General features: G+C 42.1%; 2 protein-coding genes across 3 annotated transcripts in view; both read right to left on the bottom strand.

Annotated features, from left to right (window-relative positions):
* Window positions 1–37: 37 nt before the first annotated feature.
* Window positions 38–12,073, bottom strand: ncmap (non-compact myelin associated protein). Its single transcript, XM_076749347.1, has 4 exons — window positions 11,763–12,073; window positions 2,618–2,715; window positions 2,031–2,115; window positions 38–1,142 (listed from the first exon to the last, which is right to left on the bottom strand). The coding sequence occupies exons 2-4, from the start codon at window positions 2,700–2,702 to the stop codon at window positions 863–865; spliced, it is 450 nt and encodes a 149-aa protein (XP_076605462.1). The 5' UTR covers window positions 2,703–2,715; window positions 11,763–12,073; the 3' UTR covers window positions 38–862.
* A 2,994-nt stretch (window positions 12,074–15,067) lies between these two features.
* rcan3 (regulator of calcineurin 3) overlaps window positions 15,068–24,538 on the bottom strand; it is a 41,256-nt gene continuing 31,785 nt past the window's right edge. For both annotated transcript variants that reach the window (XM_076748080.1, XM_076748081.1), the window contains 3 exons: window positions 22,509–22,682; window positions 21,108–21,279; window positions 15,068–18,365 (listed from right to left, as the gene is read on the bottom strand). In XM_076748080.1, the coding sequence (XP_076604195.1) occupies window positions 18,211–18,365; window positions 21,108–21,279; window positions 22,509–22,682 (501 nt within the window). In that variant the 3' untranslated portion in view covers window positions 15,068–18,210. The remainder of the gene's footprint in view (window positions 18,366–21,107; window positions 21,280–22,508; window positions 22,683–24,538) is intronic.

The following is a 24,538-nucleotide window of genomic DNA, read 5'->3' as shown; positions in this document are numbered from 1 at the left end:
ACAGTTAAAAATATTCAATTTTATTTTCCATCTCATGTCATTTAAAGAACAACAAACAATACAAATACAGGGAGCAACGAAAATAAAGTGCAAAATCCTTTGGTATCAAACTAAAAAGGATTCACATCAGCGTGTTAGGCTAACACCCAGATGTCTCACAAAATATCTCTGTGGACTCTTCATTATACAGGGTTAAAAAAAATACACTGACATTGTATATATTTTTCAACAAATGCTAATTACATAATCTGTGATCAGAAGACAAAGACAGCATAATCCAAGGTTAACCAGGTCAAGTTAAATCTGCATAATTAACATATTTCCCCTCAAACACAGCTTCTTTCACACTGTCTTTGTCTTCTCTGAAGTTTATACTAATTCTACATTTACTCATGAACCTATGTGGTCCTCTTTAATACAGAAATGTACACACTTAAGAGCAATGTTATCCAGCCATTACAGTCTTCAGTACATATTTTCTTCATTGTATTAGTAGTGATAGGAAAAGTACAAACAGTGAGAAACATATGGCATCTATACTCTGAACACTGACTGCAGCCAAGAAACAATTCTTCACCAGCAAGTCTCAAGTTTTCTGTCATGCAGCATCCTTCATACAATCCATTGTGTCTGTTTTATGGTAGAATTTTGTTCACGATATATATTTTTGCACACCAAAAGGACATCTTATTATCCATGTAGTTGCCAGCATTGGCTCGGCTAGTGGAGATAAGGGCAGTGACAACACCAGCGTCACGGATCGAGTTTCCACAGGTTTCAGTCAGCACACAGTCTGCAGTTACAGATGAAGACAACACATCAGTCAATGCCCGTCCTGAGACTAGACCACACAGTCTTGTTGCTATGTGTTTTCTAACGATGGAGTGTCGTGTATGGTGACTGCGGTGGATCCACTGGTGGTGCTGAACTGCTCTATGTGGTTTTCCTCCACACTGTTCAGCTCCACCCGTGGCAGCCGGAAGCCGTTGTCCGCGGCTGGGTTTGAACTGGGGATGCTGCCCGACACAGAGTTAACTCCCATGGTGCTCAGCGGCATGCTGCTCTGAACTGTCGATTGTGACATCTTCTGACGAGGTTTGGAGCCACCGCTGGCCCCCAGGACTCTGGATACATGTGTCCGCCTGGCAACAAGTAAACCATGACGTTAAACAGAACCCTCATGTCACTCACATACTGTGTAAGAGGCTATTATTTAGCAAAGTGGCCTGTGACGATCAGTTACTGTTTCTCCATAAGGTGTGTTCAACGGTTACATAGAAATATGGCAAATAATTACTCAAGTTGCTAGTATGACTTCAAAAAGGTGGGGAAAAAGAAAAAGTAGACAAATATGCAAGAATATTCAGAGTATTTTTATGTCAAAACTGTGAATAAATAATAAAAAATATACGCTACTACATCTCACCATTTTAACCTAATATAATATTCAATATGTCTATTGGTTCTGACCAATTTACCCAAAATTGATATAAACTTGTGTAGAAGACACATTCTCTCCTTTATCTCATTCATGTGACCCCTCAGATTTATGGTATGACCCCTGGGGAGGTCCCGACCCTCAGGTTGGTGGTGAAAATAGCTGACTCAAATGCTGTAATTAATATACTAATTTATACTTTTACTTCAGAGGGAAATATGTAAACATTGTGTAATACTGGTTAGTTTGACCTCTAAAAATGATTCACATATCAATCTAAAAAGGGAATGTCCAACACGCCCTCATACAGAGCGGACACATGTGATCTGACATGTTGCTGAGAGTAGGCATGTCTCTAAAGACCCACCAGCTAAAAAGGTTGTGAACTGTAAGAACATCTTAATATGCATGATTGTTTTTATTAACATAATTTCACAGTTGGAGCCTGATCAAAAGGTTAAAAGCAGCAGCGGGTTCCTGTCTATCCTTGAAGTGCGTAAAAATAGCATGATTGTTTGTTTCATGGCTTGCGACATTCACTATGTAGAAATTATCCCGACAAACCGGAGGTCAAACAGGAATGTGGCCCCACCTGTTGTACGTCTTCAGGATGATCAACAGTATGGCGAGAATGATTATAATACCTATGACGATGACAGCGATCATCGCCCCGGAACCTGAGACACACAGAGAAAGAGGAGGGATGAGCCATTAACATGTTGAAAGGTCGGTTTCAGTCGTGTGTGCATGTGCATGTTGCATTTAACACATCTTACACAGTCTCTCTGCTCCATGCCATGCAACTTATTCTGTGTATCCCGCAGAAGTAGTGTGTAGTAGCTTAGCAACGGCAACTCTCCAAACAGAGCATGGCAAATATTTCTATTAAATACATGCGTGCCACTCCCTCAAACCAGCAAGATTAGACTGCATGATGCAATAGGTTGTTATTTATGAGGCTTGGCTTATTGTCTAATGTATTTTCCAGTCTCTGCCATAGGGGACACTCTAAGATCTGATGGTGTCCACAACAAAGACCTCACTCACAAGGGTGGGTTTTATTGATGAAGAGGACAAGGGGGGGCCAAAAACAAACGTGAACACAATGCAGATGTACACACACACACACACACACACACACACACACACACACACACACACACACACACACACCCTTACTTTGGATGAGTATTTGTTCTCTGGACTTCGTTACATTTGAAGGTACTGTAGTGCTGGTCACAGGTGAGACAGTTGAGGCTTGCATCTTCAGCAATAACCTGCACAGACAAACAAACAAACAAACAAAATATGCTTTAGTCAAGTGAATACACTCTGAAACCATGATTCAATGGACCTGCATTCAGGTGAGGGGAATTTTTTTTAAGCACAAAAGAGTTTCTGTGACAGTCATACTACAGGTTAAGCAACCAGGCAAGAAAGGGATGAAGAAATAATCTGGGATTTGAAGACTAAAACAACTCCTATTAACAGTGGATTGGTGAGAGGGAGTGGCACCACAGACTGTATAAAACATGGACGTAGTCTCCATGACGTCACCCAGAGGTGTCTGAAGGGCCATTGTGAAGCTCAGTGTCAGTGGCTCCAGCCGTTGCCATCTTGGCAGTGCCAATACCAAACTCCAACAAGGTGGAGCATGGGTGGAGCTAAGTCAGGCAGAATGAAGCCTGGCTGCTGAAACCTAGCAGTTAGCTGTCACTCAAAGCAGCCATGTCCATAATTATGCATAATTTTAAACCTTAATATAATTTAAATGAGTGAGTTATAGAAAAATTCAACGGGGAAAATAGCGTCAAAGCACCAGGCTGTAAACATGCTTATTACTGCTTTAAAGTTGGACATTTTAATGTGGGGGTCTATGGGGTCTATTAATCCTCTTTTGGAGACAGCCTCACGTGGCCATTCGAGGACCTGCAGTTTTTGGCTTCATTTTTCAGAAGCGGACGTTGCGGCTTGAAGTGGCACCAATGAATGAATGATTTATAGAAACCACAGGAATGAGGATGCTCACCTCATTAAGTACAAAGCTTTAATTAGTGATCACTTTACTATGACAGGACTGCCATGCTGGCAAGGTTACAGCTATCATTAGGAGTTTTTTTCACAAGTCAAAGCAGAGCATGTGCTAACGCCTACATCACTCATTGCCACACGACACCATCCTCTCTGCATACGACTGACCTAAAACGGATCGGAAAGACGTGTCTGAATAACTTTCTGTTTGCTTTCAGATCAGACAGCAGGTTATTCATCATTGGCATGTCGGCGAAAGCTTTACAAAAACATTTGTTGTTTTAAATTCGAGGTAGAACAAACCAGTGAACAATGCTCAGACATCTAAGTATGTTACAATGCTGCAGCGCTGCACCACAGCCCTTATTTTGGAGCTTTGAACATGAATTCACTACTTGTTTCTTGTACACACCCTATCAAATCATCATCTTATGTTTGAAGGCTTGTCAGAATTAGCTCAGTGAATGATTGGCCATGTTTCAAGTGTCCAGTAGGATTTAAGTAATAATTATTTAGGTATTTGAAAGGAAGAAATGATTTTTCTGGTGTAGGTTAAAAAGTATGTCTGGTGATATTTCTCACTGTCAACAAATCCTATGAAAAGACCCAAACTGTGTGTGTGTGCAGCCACAATCAATATGACATTCCTCAATGCCACAGATCTCCAACAACATCCAAAAACAATTGGAAACACATCAGTGAGCCACACGTTACATTTGAGTCAAAAACACAGACACCATTCTGCTGCTGTAAATATTCACTAGATCATCAAATGTGTATTCATCTGCTATTGAAAATAGTCCCCAGTAAATGCATTATTTACTCCTGTTTGAGTCATATGTACTAAAATATGGCTACTTGTGTTATTTAAAGGTTTACATCTTCAGTATGAACAGATGAATCAGTCTAACACACTGCAGGTTTTGGTGTTTTTATGTGTAACCTCGATGACTCCATCAAAAACATACTTCAAACCCCAGGTGCTATTAAAAGCACTGTGACAATGATCCCTGTAATGGAACTTTATCATGACGAACACTTACTAGTATAACAATGCATTGATGTGATTTGTGTTCTCTCAGTTGTAGCTCGTTTCATGGTGCAGCATCAACAATGCCTGTTCTCAGGTGTTCTGCTGCTTCAGGCAGACTATCAGGGCAGCTTCATTATGTTTTTATCTTGATCTGGTCTACTGTGTTGGCATTGTTATGCATCATGCGGAGATCCTCTGTCATTTAGGAGGATCCCTGATACCGTTCAGGAAACAATTCACACACAGCTGTAGGTCAGGGCTGTCCCTGCAACTGATACTTCCCCCGAGCCGGGATGATACGCCTTGGTACATAAAGACGCAAGCAAACTTCACATGAAATAATTCATCTGCAGTCACTTTGTTTTTAAGTGCCATAAAAAACTCATAAAGTGTGATTAGATGCAGGTTTACTGCACTATTTTCTGCTGATCCTTTGTTTTAGAAACGTCACTTCAGTTTCCACCAGAGCTGTACAAACGTCATCATGGGAGTTCCTCAACCTCTTGTCACGTAGCGCAACATGAAACAAAGCGTAGATAATGAGGCATTTAAGTATGACTCAGAGATCTGGTCATTAATTCGAAAAGCTTCATTTTCGTGATCAGGTTTAATAATATCACCTGATTTGAATGTCGGCTTCTTCCCAAAAACGTCTCTCTTTACTTTTTTTTTTTAAATGTGCAGTTATTTTTTTGTGCTTATTCACTTCTTTCCCATTGAACAGCTTCAGTGACTAACCTTAAAGTCACGCTGTCAGAGAAACTGGCAGCATTACAATCATGAAACTTTTCAATGGCAGCTCACAGACGGAGAAAGAGGCACAAAGACACGAGTTGGAGTGACGTTGCAGCAGGTCTGCTGGGAGTGAAACACAGCAGCACAATCAGAACAGGTGCTTCAAGCGGACATCATTTGCATCAGCTATAAAAAGCTGGAAACCCTGGCACAAGGAACAGGCACATTTACACACACATCACCCATCCCTCGCTTCTCTAGGTTAGACTGACTGCTCCACTGATTACATTCAAATTCCCAAGCCAGCATGCAAAACCTTTACCTCTATAGCGTCGCTGCATGTGAAGATACCGCTGAACATCATTAGGGTTAGAAACCGCCAGTTAATGAGAGATTTGTTGAGAGACACACGACTGCTGTCACTCTCTAAACCACTAACCGAAGGCACACGGTATTAATTAAAAAAAAAAGTGACGGCGATACAGCAGAGCTACTCACAAGGCCGGAAAAAAGATTATATGCTGTTACATCAGGTATGTCAGGTGTACTGGTGCTGCTACAAAGAACCTGTTATTATAAATGAAAAGGTGGGAGTCCAGTGGCTTTCTGAAAAACACCTGGCTGCTGAAAGATGCGCTGACACACTCACTTCTCTCCTTCACACACATTTACAGGTACAGCAGCCTCAGTATCTTCTGCTACAGATGCCAATAATGTCACGGTTCAAGAAATAGTTTAGCATTTTTAAAGCTACACCCAGCAGCCAGTTAGCAGCCAGTTAGCTTAGCTTAGCAACAAAATCCACCTGCCAGTAAAAATGAACAACTTATATCCAGAAATACTTGATAAAAACAACAAATTGACATTTTTGTGCTTTGGTTTTTGTTTGAATTCAACAAACAGGATATAATGTGTGAATCAGTCAACTTTAGAGGTGCTCGTAGGCGGGTTTTGTTCCCTTTGGACAGAGCCAGGCTAACTGTTTCCCTCTGTTTCCAGTCTTTATGCTAAGCTAAGCTAGCAGACTGCTTGCTCTCTCAGCAAGTGCCTCCCAAAAATCTCAGTAGTTATGCATTTAGTATTACATCTGGATTCTGCATTTCAGCCAGTAATGTATAGACAAACACAGTGGCTTGTGGACATAGCCTAAACCATTACTGGAGCATAAGTAAGTTCATATTTCACCTCCAAGCTGGGCATGTCCTGAAGGTATCGTGAAAGGATCATTTACAGCTCATACATGTGACACTCATACCCTGTGGAATGTAAATGACATAGACTTACAGAGACAAAGAGCACAATCTTTGCCTGCTTAGGGTCAAGATCTGTCAAAAATATTCCACAAACTAAGAGTTTGACTCCTCGCTGAGATGAAAAAACATATAAGAATTTTAGTTAAAGGCTGACAACAGATTCTTGAAGCTAGCACTCGATACTTGTGTGTACTGTACGTCTTATCCAGCTCACAGCAAACATTACACAACCAACTCTCCCAGTGTTGACATACAGCACAGAGATTAGGAATGACATATCTCATTGCTGTTTGCAGAGGTGACAGCCACTGAGAGGTGGCTAACTAATCATATGCTGTATAATGTTGGCAACATCACAGCTTTGGCAACATGGTAGAGAGTACAGTATGCAGTTGATGTTGGCAAGGTCATGTAACTCAAGTCAATTTAAATTATACGGCCCAAAAATCTAAAATCACAGATTTGCCTTACAGGGCTTTTAGCTGAATTTGCATTCACAGTCAGCTGTTTACAGTAAATGTACAATAAACATGAATACATAACGACTGAGGCTAACAGGCTAAATGTAGCATTTAAATATAAAATGCAAACACAGTGAAAGATGTAGGAATGAAATGAAAACAAGAAAAAACCTGACAAGACATCAGTCGTCAGGGGCCCTGATTCACTTGTGCAAATTGTGTAAAGTTGTGTTACAGTTTTTTTTTTTTTTTAAAATAATAATAGCAGCTGATTTAGGCTAAAAATGCCAAACCTTTGGTGACGTATTAAAACATGACAGAACAAAGGCATCCTATCTCCTAAAGCCAGCTTTTTTTTTTTTTTTTTTTTTTTTTGGATTGGGTCAATGAAGTTAATTTGATCTTAACTTTGAGCCGTTCATCTCTTCTGTCTGCTCTGCAGCTCAAGAACAGACGAGGGCGTGATTGTGGGAAGCAAAATCAACACAGCAGAAAAAACATCATCTGTCTACATCAAACTGCTGCCATTGCACACAGTTACTATAACTAAGAAAACTAAATATCAAATTCATTTGATGACTAAACCACTCTTGTTAGAACATTAGCAGCGTCTTAATGGCATGTACAGAGATATATTAGCATTTGCCAACTGCAGCCCTGGCATATGCTGGTGTTTCGTCCTGACGGGTGGGTGCGTCAGTTCCCACGCAATGGGGTGTGTCAGCAATATTGAGTAATCCATCAGATCAAAGTGGGATAACTTTCAGCTGAGGAAACACCCGTGGTTAACACACCTCATAGTCCAATATGCAACTAACCCTTGCACTCGTCACCATCCTACAGCCAGTTCATGGCTTCATGGCTTCAACCGGACTTCCTGGAACACAAACAGCTTGTGCTTGACACTGCCTAAGTAGTGCATACTGTAGTATACGCTTAAAATATGTACCTTTTAAACATTCCTTTTAATGCATGAAGTCACAACCAGCAACCAGTTAGCTTAGCTTAGCATAATAACTGGAAACCTGGTTAAACAGCATGTCTAGATCTGTACAGTGGCAACAAAATCAGTGGGTTTGTTTAATCTGTACAAAAATTGAAGAGTGAAAATGATGGGGGTTATGTGTATTTATTGGATGGGTGCAGTAATTTCCTGGTGCTTCTGCTGGATGCAACTGCTCAGAGACCAGAAATTAACCCCCACCCCTGTAAAACGACAACCTGTTGTTTTTACACTTAACAATATCTATGATAACGCTATATATGTTTTTTAACGTTTAAACAAAAAATATGTGTTCAGTAGAGCACGTTCAAGGTGCTGGCAACCGTATTTTGTTTGCTAACTAACAATTTCCCCTTCCTTCCAGTCTTAAACTAAGATAAGCTCTGCTAAGTGCTAAGTGAAGCTATAGCTTCATATTTTCCATACAGAGTATTCAACTTTTCATATCTCTGCACCAGGAAGCGAATAAGCACGTTTGCTAAAATGTCGAGCTATTCCTTTAACCACACACCATAGGATCACATCAGCTGCTACATAGCGAGGGCACGAATCAGTCAACATAAGCAGCTTAGTTAGCCATAAATTGGAAATGCAATTAGCAATAAACATGCATTTTTTTCTGGCAAGCGCGTTTTGTTTTAAGGCATTTTTTGCTAACCAAAATTAGCATCCCAAATAATATCACATTTAATGTGGATTACAGATGCACCTTGCTAATGAAGTAAGTTAGCTAGTGCCTGACTGACTTGGTGTCAGTCCAATCCACCTCTAGTTCCTCCTCTTCTCCACCCTCTTGTCCAAATATGGTCAAAAACCAAGATGGTGAGAGCCAAATTACCCAACTTGAGGCTTCAGAACGGTAGTCCAGAAACCAATGGGTGACATCAGGGTGGCTACGTCCACTTCTCTTTATACAGGCTATGATTTGGACCCGGGATCTTTTCCCTGCAATATAACTGGCAGGTTTCTGAAACAACTAAAGACTTGGACTTGAACTTGAACAACAGCTTTGAAGTATTTAGGCAAAGGAATTTGTAACCACAACTAATCAGGTCACTTTGTTTAGCCATCAGCATCTACTTCCTCATCAGTCTTCTCCTTTCTGTGATAGCACTTTGTTTGTTGTTCCACAAATTGCAGCTATTCACTAACACTGCAGATTCAATATCCTTTCCTCCAGCCTCAGTAAACAAAGCATTTAGTGGTCCGTTCAGAGAGCGGACTCTCAACGCAGAACAGGAACAATTTAGCTTCCTTGTTTTTAATAAGAGGAAAAAGCAGACGAAGCTGTTGACTGGCTCGACTGTCTCCCGTCTGCACATGTTCGTCCACATGTTGAGTATAACACAGGCTCCTGCACACACATTTGTAAACACATTCAAAGTGTGACCTTTATCAAATGATGGCCAGAGTCAATATTTGAGCAGTCAGTTTGAAGGGGGCTAATAAGACACAGGTGGAGCTATTAGTTCAGCCCTGGAAGAGCAGCGGAGGGGTCATCTGTATCACGTCAGATGTAAATTTTCCATGCTAGTTCTTTTCCAAGTGTCACACTAAAGAGGGACTTCATTATGACTTTTATCAACCTCCATCAGTCACTAGAGGATTTGCAACTGCACAGACAGGTCTTTGGCTCTGCGTTCAGCGGCCTGGTATTGACACGAATGATGAAATTGAAAATTAAAAAGCAGCTAATTAAAAAAGATGTGTGCAGTAAAGAGGTAATATATCATGGTTGTGTTGTAGCTCATAGCGTGAGAGTGAGCTCTGACAGCGGAAATGCTGTGAAGTCAATGGGCTTTATCAATAAACTGGACGTGTAGCGGTGACAGTACAGGCTACACTGTCCAGAATAACCAAAAAGTGTACATTTCAGTGGGCAGCTGTTATCTGTGTACCAAACTGGGTTAGAAAAAGCACGATTTTCAGGATTTTCATTACAGAGCACAAAGTAGCTGGAAGAAGAAAACTGCTTTGTCATTGCAGTCAGTTTGCACAACAGCCTCTTAGCTTAAAATGTATTGTGTGGCTACAAAAAAGCATGACAAATGGATATTTATAGACAGGCAGACAAACATTTATTTACTGTGATCAGAAGCTGAGTTTTACTTTAAATCAGTCAAGGGCATCTGTGTGAGTCAACCAATGGCAACAGTTACCACTGTGTCATTAGGACATAAGACTGACCTGAAAGGGTTTTGTGATCAGGGATTTTGAATGCACACAAGGCATTTATAGGCCGACTGATAAATCTCCTTTAATATAGATATCACCAAGAGGGAAAGCTGCTGAAACTGTCTGGGTTTTAATTTTCCAGTGGGGATATTCTGATTTCCCATGAGTATTATAATCCAATAATAGGACTAATACTTTAAACGGCACATTAAATGACTAACATCGTGTTAGTCAGAGTAAAGTCATCGGGTAGAGCTGGGTTTCGTTTTGAGCCACCTCTCTCATCATGCTACATTTAAAACCTCCATTTTCCAATTAGCGGTTGATAATAAAGATTTGAAGAATCTCGGCAGAACTTTCAAGTAACAGGTGCAGACTGAACTTGGTACTGGTATGCACAGTGTGCTGTCTAAGGCTGGATAGTACAACATTGTTTGAAACAGTGTTTGTTGTTTCAAACAATGCTTATCAGAGTTGAGTATGATAAGAAAAGAAAGCACATAGCTCTGTGCTTATTGTCTGCAGAGCCAGCCAAGAAGATAACTTCCTTTTTCATGTGAAATTCATCAGCTCAGCGGTTGCGATCAAGTTACAGCCTCATTATAACTGCATTCATATATTCAGAATTAAAGTGGCTGGATGTTATATTGTGGGGCATGGGTGGAGGGAATAGCCTGTAGATTGTATTTTGCACCTGAAATACTCAATGTAGTTAATGAGGTAAAACATTAAGAATATTGTGTTTTAGTAAATGATCACATTCTATTTTATTTATGTTTTACACAGTGTCCCAATGTCTTTAGAATGAAGGTTTTAGGCTCTTTTGGGGGTTAAATTCGCCTTTTTGTCTTTCTTTTGTCTGTCAAAAGAAATGAACAAATAAATCTTACACCTACTGTTTATCTTGGCCACTAACCCAGTGACATTTGAAACTGATCCAAACTCTAAATTTAGCCTATTTTTAAGTCAAGCTGGTTAGGTGCAGCTGGTATGCAAACATAGTCATTAACCTTCACAGGAATGGCTGTAGCCTGATTTAATGAGCAGAGAGAACAGGTACCCGTTCTATCATTAGAACCACACAGACCACTGCCCTGGTCAAAAAAAAAAACAAAGAAACAAATCCAAAATGCTGCTTACTCTTTATGAAACCTGACACTGGTGAGCTCTGAATCAGTGCAGCACTTCTGCACAAACAGCAGTCATATTTTCCTACAACGCAGTGGCAGCTGATGAGATGATAAGTAGAGCTGTTCCATCAAACGGTCACTTATCAATGAGATACACGGCAGGCAGATAGTGCTCGGGGCTGAAAGCGACTCTTCCTAACTCAGCTGTAGTAAAGCTTTGACGCTCTCTGGTTCAAACAGCATCGGCAGATTTCTAAGTCTGAGGGCTCTTTGGAATGTGAGCTATTCCCTTTCACCTGCTGTCCCGCCATGATGTCTGGGAGAACCCCTGTTCTCTCTCACACGTGTACGTACACACACACACACACACACACACACACACACACACACACACACACACACACAAAAGACTGACGTAACTAACTTGAAATTTCTCTAAATCACAAAAGGAAATCTGACAAGAGAACGGAATTAAAAAGCAGCTATCGGTCTTGCGGTCTTACCTAACGGTCTCTTCTTTGATTTCAGCCCGAGCCTTCTCCAGATGGGAGCCTGAGCAGCTCGGAGCCCCCTCCCTCAGCTGACTGAGGGGGGCATAGTCCGCAGGTGGACTGACAGCCGCAGCAGGTCTGGGACTGTGAGCTGCCCCAGAGAGGAACACGAGTCCCAGGTGCTGCTGAAGTGACGGTCCCACAGGTACAGACGGACGGGACGCACACAAAGGAAAGTTGTTTAAGAGTTTAAAAACAAGCAGAGATGCCTCCGTGTGTGTGTGTGTGTGGCCTCTGTGGGAAGCTGAATGTTTGTGTGAAGAGGAGGATGTCCCACGCTTGCTGCTCCTGAGCTCCTCGCTGAAAGTAATAATCTCAGGCAGCTGGTTTTTCAGGTCCTTCCACCTGGCCCTGAGGCGTGCCACGGCCGATGATCAAAAATGGAGGCTCGTCTCCAGACCTGTCTGCTCGGCTCGGCTCTCACCATGACTACTGCCTCTCAAAATCAGACCGGCTGCATCTCACAGGACGGGAGCCGCAGAGGGTGGGGTTCCGTGCACTTTGTCAAAGGGGATGAAAATAACTATAAAAAAAACAACATCTCAAATGTTAAAATCCAGTGTGCATCCTATCCATGTGGGTGTGTGCACCTGTGCATGCATGATTGACTGTGCGTGCCCTTTTTTTTGTCTCCTCATGGCCACGGTCAATGGAAACAAATATCATTACCTTTTATTTATGGAGCATAATAAGTCTGCATGTGTGCACATCTTTTGTGTGAGTGTGTAGACAATGTATGAGGCTTCAAAGCAAAGTTCACAAAGCCATTCACCTTTGCACGCACACGCTTTATGCATGCAGTTGAAAATTAACTGTGAATTGCAATACTTGTCCAAAGGACAAGTTGCTGGGTGTGTTTACAGTAAAGATAGAGTATGCAACAGCCTTATTTTCTAATAGGACAATGAGCTCCAATCAAACATTTGTATGACTTGTTGACTAAATGGGAAAAATGTTTCACTAGAAATAATTTGCCCATCGTCCCATCTATCCCACTATCTCACTGCGGCACACAAGCCCCTGTAACACGCTGGTCGTGGTAGCCGCTTCCCAAACAGTGCCAACATGTGGTCAGGATCTCGCCTCACGTTACCCCCGGGGGATAGGTGGTGCCCACGACTATAAAGCAAGTCAGTGTTGTGCCTTTTGTGAGAAAGTGTAACTAAACTTCATTTGGGCAGACACGCATTGTGCCTGCAGACGTGCACAGTGCTGGTGTCCCCATGTCCCCGCGTTCGGCTGTGGTGGTGGACCATTACGTAAGACGGAACGCTGCAGCTCAGTTTTCATAGAGAAGAAGGCGCCTTTCAAGTCAGCATCTCAGCATTGTGTCAGTACAGAACAACTGGTGCAAACACCCGGAGTGTTTGATTCGACTGAAAGTGAAAAGACAGAAATATTCCATTTGTGCCAATAGACCTAAATCTTACACGGTGGTCCTTTAAGGAATCACCAGAGTTGTTATAATTCATCCTTTGGGGACCATGAATGTCTTTAATTTAAATTTCATGTCAATTCATTTAATCATTGTTCAGCTATTTCAGTCTGGACCAAAGTTGTGGACCAACTGTGCCATCCCTCAAACAATGCTGCTGTAGCCTGGTTAAAAGCTCACTATGTTCATAAGCCGAGCATCTTTAAGAATGTCTTAAAAACCACAAACATTCAATTGCCATTGCTATCCTTCAATAATTAGATAAAAGTGTTGATACTCACTATACTTATCACTTCATTGCATTAGGGGACTTTGATATAAAAGCAGAGGTAAATGTTTGAATCCAGGCTGAATAAACCCATTACACAGTACCTGCTGATTCCACCATGTGTACTCTAAAGGAGCAGCATCACCCAAAACTCATTGTATATTTTCCTGTGAACTAATGCATCACTTAAGATTCCTGCTTGAGCAACTGAGATGTTTGTGCTGTGTAGTTAAGCATACCTTCAAGGGAATCTGTAGCTACTGGCCCCATTAACACCCACCAGGGTCACGTTAACCTGATCTGTCCCTCTTAGGCGCACACGCATCTTCACATTCAACAGTAAGGGTCATTGTGAAGAGGAATTCCTCACTCCCAGCACCGTGAAGAGAGGGTTTTTTGTGTCACGGACAGGTAGACATAGGGCTGCACAAAGTATGCCTCATCTCACAGCTGTCCTCTCTGAATGGAAGATACTGACAGCTGTCCACTGTTTTTACCTTTGGACGTCAGCAGTGACACCGGTAACCTTTATGACCTCTGATCCTCTGTATAGCTGCTTCTCAATGTTAAACATGCAGTTTTTCTACATGTTAGGAAGCGTATTTCCTTTTTTTCCCCCCTGTTAGCAAACCTGTACTTGCAACACATCTTTTTTGTTGTCAGGGTCGACAGTGCGCCACTGTTTTGGCTTTGTTGTTTTTCCTCCTCTCACACAATAATGAAGTGCAGTTTGTCAGAAGGAAATGGATGATAGAAACCTATTGTTACAGGATTCAGGAGCAGTCATCTGTCATTTTTTCACGGCCGAAACAAGGAAACTGCATCCGTGAAATTCAATGAGCAGCTGAACTGTAGGTCATGGCTGTGCTGCCACATAGTCACCCTTCCTGGTGTAAATTTCATGTCCAGTGTTGCTCACTGAAAGAATCATTAACTCAACCTTTAGCATCTTTCCTATTGAAACATGGCTGCAACCAGACAGTATTAACTGTTGCTAGGTCCTTGGGGGAAATATGAGGTGCAAAGTGCAAGTGGCAGTACCAGTGCCCCAATCTGGCATTGTACAGCAGGATTTCAATACCTGTCACTGAGGCGATAAAGGCTTTTCTGTGTATTTATCGCCTTATGTGGAACACAAGTCCATGCCAGAACCAAGGGGGGATTCAGGCATTTTGAGTCACTGTCATGAAGTGTGAAAACTTACATAGCACACTGACATGCTGGTGCATGGTAGGCATAATGTTTACCATGTTCAGTATCTTAGTTTAACATGTTAGCATGCTAACATTAGCGAATTAGCACTAGCATGACTAAAAACCAAGAAAGTTGATTAGCAAAACTCACAGTTTTGATGATATTTCCATCTGGATAAAAAATACTCTGTCTTCTTTAAAAGATTTTTATGAAATTACCTCTCATGAAATATGAAACTGGACTTGTGCTAATATGAACATGATGTGTAATAAATCACATTTACAGCCTATTTTCAATACCTGTATTTGCATTCCAACAGTAAAAAAAACCCCAATAACCTAGAATAAACAACACTAAACATGGCTTTTAAGAATAAGTCTTTATGTATTTCTCTATGTGAAACAAATGGCTATTATACTACACAAATAGAAGCGGATACTGTAAGAGACAGAGACCATCTCTGAGAAATAAGTACAGAACATGAAAATACACATACTGGTATTATAGAACTGTAAATTATTGCTTGTTTTGCTACTTTGTTTTCTGGATTCCTACAATACAAGACACAATATTCATATTTCAACAGAAACAGTACAACAGTGACAAACGGTATTATTGACCTTTTTAGCAGACGTTCCCCAGAAAGAAAAGAAACATTCAAACAGAGTCCATGTTGAACACAACACAATGACAGTTGGTTTTTGATTGAGCATCTTCAGGACTTACTGTTTCACATTTTTGTATATATTTTTTTTTTTCATTACAACATTGCCAAGAGAAGCCGTAACAAACCGCACACTGGGACTGGCCTCAGCAACAAAAATGAAAACCAAAAAAAAAAAAAAACCACTTGGCATATGTACATGAATATACATTTTCATTTCAACTGTGACCAAAATGCACCCGCTTTTAAACACCATGACCGAAGAGAGTAAAAAAATCTTCACGAGTGTCGTCCTCCTGCTGCTCGCTGCTTCCTCTTTTATCATAATCCACCTCAGTAGTTCCACCAATCTGCTGTGACAGCTTTACTGTAGCGCCAGTAAAACTGCACTCTGCCAACATGGTGCATTTCAAAGAACTGTTTAACTTTCTCAGAAGATAAGATGAATGTTTCTTGTGGACAAACACGAAAACAAAGACATTGATTTTGTTTCGCAGTGTCATCCTGCCTCACTTACAACCCATAACTGCACTGCGCTGCCTACATCTTTACGGTAGCACACTCGCGTAGATCCAAAAAGGCCTGAAATTCATCCAAGGTTCACACTAGCAAAAAAGGAAGTGGAGTGTTTCACTCACTGCAATATGCTGGTGAAAAGGCTAACCAGGTGTTCAGCTTGAGATAAAAGAAAACAAAAACAAAAAAAAAACACAAGAAAGAAACAGAGAAGAAATGCAATGTGCTTCCTACTGTCTCGAGAAAGACTATTTTATGCGAAGGAAACAAACAAAACACGGACAATAAAGTGCTCACATGCAGACGGACTTGTCTTTTGCGTACTAATATTGTTATATAGCAAAAAAGTCTTTTTAGATTTCATGCTGCCTAATGACAAAGAAGGTTTAGGCTCACCGCTGACACCCAAAAGCCCTGTTAGGAACATTTGTTCACGTTGCTTCTAAAGCACTGACGTTTCATTAAATAAGAAGGTGAAACACTGATATGAACGGGAATGTGGGGAGAGTTAATGCAAAAAAAGGGAGCGGGGGGGGGGGTTATGATCAGTTTATGATTTTTAGTGGAGATTTGTTCAAGTTTCCACTGAACTATATACTGCAAGAAGGTATGTGTGCTCATATGAAGTAAGACAAAAATAATGCATTGAAAGTACTGCAGTGGTGTTGGGAAAATGTTCTTTTCGTCTCACTTGAACAACATACATCAGTGTCTCTGAGTAAGAAAAATCGTTTTGTCATGACAACATGAGGTGAGCAAATGCTTTGGTTGATATCTCATGAGGCTACCTAATTTTCCCTTTTCTCAGCAAAAATGCTTTCAGGTAAACTACAAAATCTAAAAGGACTATTTCCACGAAATCTACCGCTCGGCTATTTACAGCGAGAAGCAGCGCAGTATTCAGGTGCGCAGCAGGAGACGGTCGAGAGCCCCGCAATTGCTTGGAGATATCAAGAAGATACTCAGTGCAAAACAAGCAGTAGCAGGTTTCAGAAGAAAACCCGACACATAGAAAGTGGGTTTGATCAAACGACATAACCGAGACATTAAAGGTGTGAATTACAACAAACGGAGTCAGAAAAGTGAAATCAACATCCCGTACCCCTTGAAGAAAATGAGGGGGATGAACTGTCTCTGATCCGTCAAATCCCGACAAAAGCGACAAATGGAAATTTCCCAACGAGTTGAAGACTGAACCGTCAATCTCACAAGAAAACCATTTTTTCCCCCCCTGAAGACGTCACTTTAAACTCTGCACGGGGATATGCACTGGCATCAAAAGCGTCACACTATTTCCCTGTCATCACAAACAACAACAAAATTAAAAAAAAAAAAACACCTCAGCTCCTCATCTACAGAAGTAACTAAGCATGCAAAAAGTGTTGGGGTATCAAATACATAGTAAGAATACACATCTAGTAGTTTAGCAAAAAACAACACCTCTCCAAATAAAAAAAAGACAAAGAGCGAAAACGAGCAGGAAAGGAAAGAGAGTCGAACAACCACCACAACTTTGTTAGTCACATATGGCGCTTCGTGCTGTGTGTGATGTTAAATAGGTTCCTTTTTCTTGATATATCTCGTTAGTATTTGTGTTTCTGTACGTATTTTTTGTAATTCGGTATATACATGCAGACAAGAGCGGGAACATCACACACTCAATCTTGATGCAAGCTGAAGCGGCAAACCAGCAGATATGAAAATGGGTGAAAAAGAAAAAAAATTATATATGTACATATGGATATATGTATATATATAACCTGAAAACACAATTTATTGTAAAAAAAAAAGAAGAAGAAAAAATGTCTTTGTTCAGAGGTAATGCACATACCTCAACTGAAGATTATTGTACACATGACCGTGAGACGAAGGGAGAGGTACAAGCTAACAAGCTAACTATCAAGCTACTGAGCAGGACTAGCAATGAGAGCTGAGTGTGTGTGTTTGTGTGTGTGTGTGTGTGTGTGTGTGATAAGTGACAGGTGCCTGCGTTGGGACAGGTATTACGACCCCTCTTGCTGAAAACGAGGGGGGTTGGTGGGGTGGAGGCAAAGCATGCCCGCCGCTCCCCACGCTGTCCGCAGAATGTGATGAGTGTGTGTGTGATTCTCATCAGACCCCTTCAAGCCGCCTCATTCCATCGCCACGCTCCCCACAAACACCGTCTTTGAGCAATGTTTGTTGGTGTGTTTTTGCTTGTAGTTGAACTGAAATGAGGGGCATCGACGCTCTCTGTGAGTGCAGAGACGAGAGAGAGAGGGCAGGTGTGTTGCGGGTTTAAGGGGCGGTCGGGGGCCGCACCGGTGCCGGGGGGGAGGCCTCTCTAGTTGAAGACTTTGGGGGGTCCGTCGGGACGTCTGGTCTGGACGATCTGCTGCTTTGGCCGCGCCGCCTCGTCCTCTTCCGTCTCGCTCTCGCACACGTGGACGACCACGCTGGGGGTGGACTCTGTCCCCGCGTGGAGCTCGTACTTTTCACCTGGAGCAGAGGAAGAGGAGGGATGGAAAGAGGAAGAGGAAGGGTGAGCAGGAGTTACCAAAACGATTTAAGAGGTAGTGATGCAAAGAAACTCAACATGTATGAAAGTACTGTAGCTCTGTTAGTTATCTTAAAACAAGAACAATAAGTGATCCTAACACGGGCCAAAGCTTCACATTTTACGTACTGGAGAACCAAAAGTGTATTAATACGCAGCTGAAAATAGTCCCCAACAAATATACAATTTACTCCTGCTTTAATACTGTTCGCTATAACCTACAGCGCCCGGCTGTTTGAGGAAATTAATAAGCCTTCTTAAAAAAATGAAACTGCTTTTTAAAGATTACGCCTCCAGTGGGAACTGGACTGGGATCAGTCAGACAGTGTTTAGACAGAGATAACTACACGGCCGGTTTGTTCTTTTAATGGAATTTTGCTGATAACGTGAAAAATCGAGAACAACAATGACCATATCCTTTATGCCATTTGATGCTAATTATCCACACCTCGGAGAATTATCGTACTTTTTCCTGCACTTCATTTATTTGACGGCTACTTTGCAGATTAAGATTGTACAACCTTTGATCAGCCTGTAGAATCTGATCAGTGATATATTAAACTACCCAACAGAACATTTAAATTCAGGGTTTAATATATAATGGTGTTGAGATTCTGCATAATGTGCTTTCACTTTTGATTTTGAAAATGCTTTGAGTATTATCAGTTTAACTTGAGTAAAACATTGAATGCGTGACTTTTGCTTGCAAACGAGTACAGTGAGACCAGCTTGAGCCGCCCTGGTTGGAATAATATGCCAATTCGTTAATTATTCACTGTTTAATGTTTTGTACACTGTGTGTCTCTCCGTCGCACTGAGAATCAGGTCAGCGCTCAGGTGGAAGGACGTGGCTGCAAGAGAAAACATAAAGGCTTTCCTCGTATTAGCCATTTGCCCACATGCCAAACTCGGCGGACGCAGATTGAAAACACACACTTGCTAGATTGTATCACAGTTGCCATGGCGATGAGATCAGACAGCCGGCAGACTGGAGGAAATTGGTCGAGTCGCTTTTCACCGTGGTGCCAAACAGAGAGACGGACAGTGAATGGAGTCCTGCTGTTACCGCAGAGGGTTGACAGAGGGAGTCAGCGCGCTGTGCTGCAGCCCTGCGCTAATCTGATGTTAGACGCCGGGACGTGAGGTGAACAACAAAGCCATACTGATGCCTCATGTTGCCATGGTAATGGCCGAAATGTGCAGGAAGTGATCCTCTAGGCTGGACAGTGTGTTTGTGTGTGAGCGTGTTTGTAAGTTTAATCATGCTTTTTGCTGATGATGATAAAAAAAAAAGAATACGAAGACGCAAGGTTTTCCACTTCATCAGCATGAGCAGACCCACATACACAAACAGGGAGAGACACTGCGGACACGCGCACCTTTGCAATGTGTGTTGGGTGACATTTTGTAAAGGTTGCTGCAATCTGAAATCTTGTCGACAAGGCAGACAGCGGCGACGTTATCTCTGAGCGGGAAGGCAGCCGGGGAACGAGGCCGCTGGGAAAGATCTTCAAACCTTCCAGATGTAAGTGTGCCGAGCTGAGCGGCGTGCACATTTCATAGCATTACCAAAATTGTGACGGGATGGGAACAGCAAAAACATCTCTTCATGGTGCAGTGACACTGATCTACATTACAATCAATACAGTTAGTGTGGAGTTTCAGATTCTTTTGCTGTCTTCTTCACAGGAATTGTAGCATGCAAAACTAATGTAGCTGGTTAATGGTGTGCTGCTTGGTCATGGAAATAGCGTTTGCTGTATTGTTAGTAGCAAGCTAGCTAGCTAGACATGCTAACAATTGTGGCTGGCGTTTCAATTCATTCTTTGCAGTTTAGCTCGTGTTTTTTTTTGGCTTCGGAAAGGCTAAAAAGAAGATACCACCTTCCAAACTCCTTAAATTCAGAGTGTCGTTTTTACCGCAGCCTCAAACACACCACTTCAACATGTGGAGAAATCCAAAGCTCGAGACTGTTTCTGGTTACAGTTCCTGAGCTACGCCTGGACAATCGCTGGAGATGTGAAGTGCACGGTCAATTTACATTTTACATATTTACACACATCACACAATATTGGCACTGATGCATATTTCCTTAGACTAATAGATGTAATCAGAGTAAGAGGGGGTTAAGCACCCTTGACGCTGACGGATGGTGAGCAGCTGATGGTGAGCTGTGGATTTAATTTATAGGCTTCAAGCTGATTTATTTATTCATTTTTCCCTGTTGCTGCCTGACCAAGACCACGTGCACAGCAGGAAATCCTGCACTGACAACCATTTCACGTAGAATGATCCATTTTAAAATGCCACTCACTTCATAATGACATTGTATGGGCATGTAATTGCAGTCTTACATTAAAATGCATCTGCGATGGGGTAAATTAGACCTGCTACTACTTCCCAGATATTACTGAGGAGCCTCGCAGGAAAAGTCGAGAATAAATCAGCGATGATTCAACAATGTTCACCTCAATTCCTTTGTGAAATTGCTTCCTCGACTCATAACCTTCTATAACACCCTGCTGAGGAGTGTGAAATAATTTCCTGTTTCTATCTTGGTGACTGTTCAGAGATGACTGAGTCAAATTAGGTTTTTTTTATACCTTCATTATAGACTCCATGCTGAATCTGTGCACGTCTGTGTATTCAATATATACGCATACTGCACAAACTTCAGTACTGACCAGGTCCTAGCTTGGCTACAGCACAAAGCAGGTCGTAGTTGATGACGGGCGTAGCGTCTTCGCTCTGGCTCCAGCCCACGGGTGGCGAGGCGGGCGGCGAGATCAGAAACTGTTTGACGGGCTGGGGAGGGGCCAGGTACGACTTGTCGATGTCCTCGTCTCCGTTCTGGACCTATCAGAGAGGAGATGACAACTGATAAAGGTTGCGGTGCTCTAACGAGAAGATCAAAGGGATGTGAAGTGAGTGAAGCTGTTAAATTCCTCTGAAAGAGTATTTCATGTGTGTAATTCGAATCTCTACATGGTTCACTGGTTCAACACACTGGATAGCAGACCTTTGTCATGCAAAGCTCGGCAAAGCTGGGTCAAACTGTACTTTTTACCTAAATGTAATCCCGATAGTTAAGAGCACGAAAAGCAAATTAGCTGCAGTCACAGCTTCAGTCTTTTATTCTCAAATTGCAGGCTCCTGAAGAGATTTTGGCATTTTGATAGCTGCCAATTGCCATAATTACAATACCTACATGTGGCATCTGCCTGAGCGGTAAAATCCTTAATCCTCTTACATCAAAGTACTGAGAGGTGCAGCAGGGGTCATGGCTGGTGATGTATTTGTGATAAAATGGGCATCAATTATAAGTTGATTCATGGTTTCCCAGGAAGCAGGAATTTGATGATTTGCAGGCCAAATAAGGTCGAGGCATCTGGGCTAAATTGAGTGTGATGATGAGACATTTCAGTGGGTTGTTTGACCTGCTTCACATTCAAATATAGTTATTAAAAGGCTGTTGAAACAATGTTTATCTGCAAACAGTTCTATGTCTAAATTTGTGCTTTTCAACTAAATTTAGTCATCTTTTCTCCTGCAGATTACTGAACTCCCACCTACTCCGATCTTAGTGAATATGTGCAATATACGTCACAATTTCATCATAGCGCTGAAGATATATGCAGCTCTTGTTTTTTGTTTGTACTAGAAACACACTTCACTTTATTTTACTTCCCTTTCTCCCCCAAAGGCATCAGACTGACACACAAACACCACGACGGGAGGAGAAATCAAGAATTTATGTGTTCTGGTGCTCAATCATGTGACTGATGAGGTTTGACAGGAGGGTTGGTGGGTTGAGGAAGCAGTCAGGTGTGGCCTCGAGAAGAGAAGCAAAAAAAACAAAACAAAAAACAATGCATAAGAAAGACAGGAAGTGAACAGACTCGAGGAGGAGAGCCTCCTTTTCTCTTTTTTGTCCCTGTTGTGTGGGTGGATTTCTGTGTGTGCTTGTTGCATGAATGATGCACTACAGCGTAACTTTCCCTGTCCATAGGCCCTGCTCTTCCTTAGATGGTCCATGTCCCAGGCCCCCTGCCTGCCCTTTCCCAGACCCCTTCACTGACACTCACTTGGGCAAAGTAGAGTTTGAGCTTCTTGCCGTTGAACTCCGACTCGTGCAGCTCGATGCGAGCGCGGGCAGCGGCCTCTGGGGTGCTGAAGTTGATCCGGACTCTCCGGAAGCTTTTGAACATCTGGAAAGTCGTCTGTTCGTCGTAGATCCTAAACAACGCCTCGAACCTCTCCTGTGGAGGAGAAAAACAGGAGGAAAACACAAAATGTGGTTAGAGATGGATTTGAAGATAAGTCTGACTGAGCAGGTTGTTGTTTCATGTCTTGTCAACGGTTGCATTCGTTATCCACTGATCTGTGTTTTCATTTCTTAATTAATTCTACATCCCCTAAAAGAAAACAGTGACAAATGTCTGCCATCATGTCCCAGAGGCCGTGGTGACAAAGTCCAAAACCCAAAGATACTCAAGTTAGACAGCTATAAAACAAAGAGAAGCAACAAACCGCTATCGAACATCTGAGAAGCTGAAACCCACAAATCTTTGATTGTATAAATTGCTGATTTACCACAGATGAACTGCCTGCTTCAGACCTACACAGAGGAGCTGCTGCTTTCTGGTGAAATGTCCCTTGGAGCAGATTATCAGTATCATATATTTTACATGCTTTAGGGTCCAGTCACACGTGAGCGAATGCAGAATGATCATCATATTTCACACATTTGAGACTGTACCCTCACTTTGTACACAAGCCTTCCATCTCCATTAAAAAAGAACAATGCCATCTCTGCACTACCTTCAGATTTTTGGTGAAAGGATGAGACATTTCAAGGTGAGCTAAAATTTCGGGGTACAAGCTAATCACTGACACGTCCGTCTGAGCATCAGACGTGACTCTAACTGCTTTCCACTCATTTCATTTGCTCTTGAGTTAATGGGGAAATTAGATTTCCACCTTCCCGTCTTTTTGCTGCAGTCTTGTCTGATGCTGTCTGCCTCACAGTCCTCTTTTCTCACTCTCCCTGTCTCTGCTTTTTTCTCGCCTTTCTCTTATGCACCACACTTTGTCTTTAACTATACCCATATGACATATTCCCACATCTCCTGTGTTTTTTTTTCACCCAGTCCTCTCCATGGACATCAAATTGTCCTCCTCAGCTGTGAGCTCAATCAAACAGCTCAGTTGGAGGGCGAAAGGAAAAAGCCCGCTGGGAGAGCTGCTTTCTGAGTAGTCGGTAGCGCCGTTCCTTATCTCCTGGCCAACCATCTCCCGGCACAGGCGGAAACGTGACCCTGAAACCAAGTCTTCTTTCCAAGAATCAAGATGGACAGCATGTCCACCCTGCAACACAATTACAGCTGTACTTATCACCCGGCAAATTCCATCACTTTGCACTAAAACTTTGTGCAACGACATTAATCACAACATGCCAGGCAAATGATCATACTGCGGCCTTTTCCTGTGTCCTTTAATTCATTCATGTGCCTGCTGTCCAGAGTGCCACATGTGCGCTGTCCATTGGTGTGTGCGCCTCATCAAACCAGTCCATAATTATGGTGTTTCTCTTTCAGCCAGTGGGAAACTTAAGACTGAAACACTCCCACAACACCCCCCTTGTTCGGCTGACACAGCACCTCTCACCAGATGGAAAGGGTGTGCGTTACCTGAAGGAACACAGGCGGCTGTGAAATCTGTCTCTGCATGTGAGGGACAGCTTAGTGATGGCAGACACCAGGTCTCAGTGCTCAGATCTGTCTGTGAGTCCTCCATCCTTTTAATGAATCAATAAAAAACTCTGAAACATGCACATCTGGTCTTAACTTATTCTATTTGATAACGTTAACACTGACTAGGATTTAATGCTGTACATCACAAAACTAAACTAAAAGTTAGCTAGATTACAAGACTTGTTTGTGTCCATCATACGAACTGACGTAAAGGTCAGGGTGGACACGGTGGAGGGAAGCTGTGCATCACTTTAGCTGATGATTAAGTAATCTGTCCCTTTTTCTTGTTTAATCAATTAATTGTTTGGTCCATAAAACATCAGAAAACAGTGAAAATGTGTGCAAATCATCTTTGACTTGCT

The sequence above is a fragment of the Chaetodon auriga genome, chromosome 14 (assembly GCF_051107435.1).
Source record: "Chaetodon auriga isolate fChaAug3 chromosome 14, fChaAug3.hap1, whole genome shotgun sequence".
Classification (NCBI taxonomy): domain Eukaryota; kingdom Metazoa; phylum Chordata; class Actinopteri; order Chaetodontiformes; family Chaetodontidae; genus Chaetodon; species Chaetodon auriga.
Note: the sequence above shows the minus strand (reverse complement) of the source record. Positions and strands in the feature narration are given on the sequence as shown.

Bases quoted from the DNA above. Each gene is read 5' to 3' on its own strand.
- ncmap (XM_076749347.1), bottom strand. From the start codon at position 2,702: ATGCAAGCCTCAACTGTCTCACCTGTGACCAGCACTACAGTACCTTCA. The intron at 2,116-2,617 runs GTAAGGGTGTGT...TGTGTGTCTCAG, and splicing joins AGAACAAATACTCATCCAAA to GTTCCGGGGCGATGATCGCT. The intron at 1,143-2,030 runs GTGGGGCCACAT...ACTTGTTGCCAG, and splicing joins ATCCTGAAGACGTACAACAG to GCGGACACATGTATCCAGAG.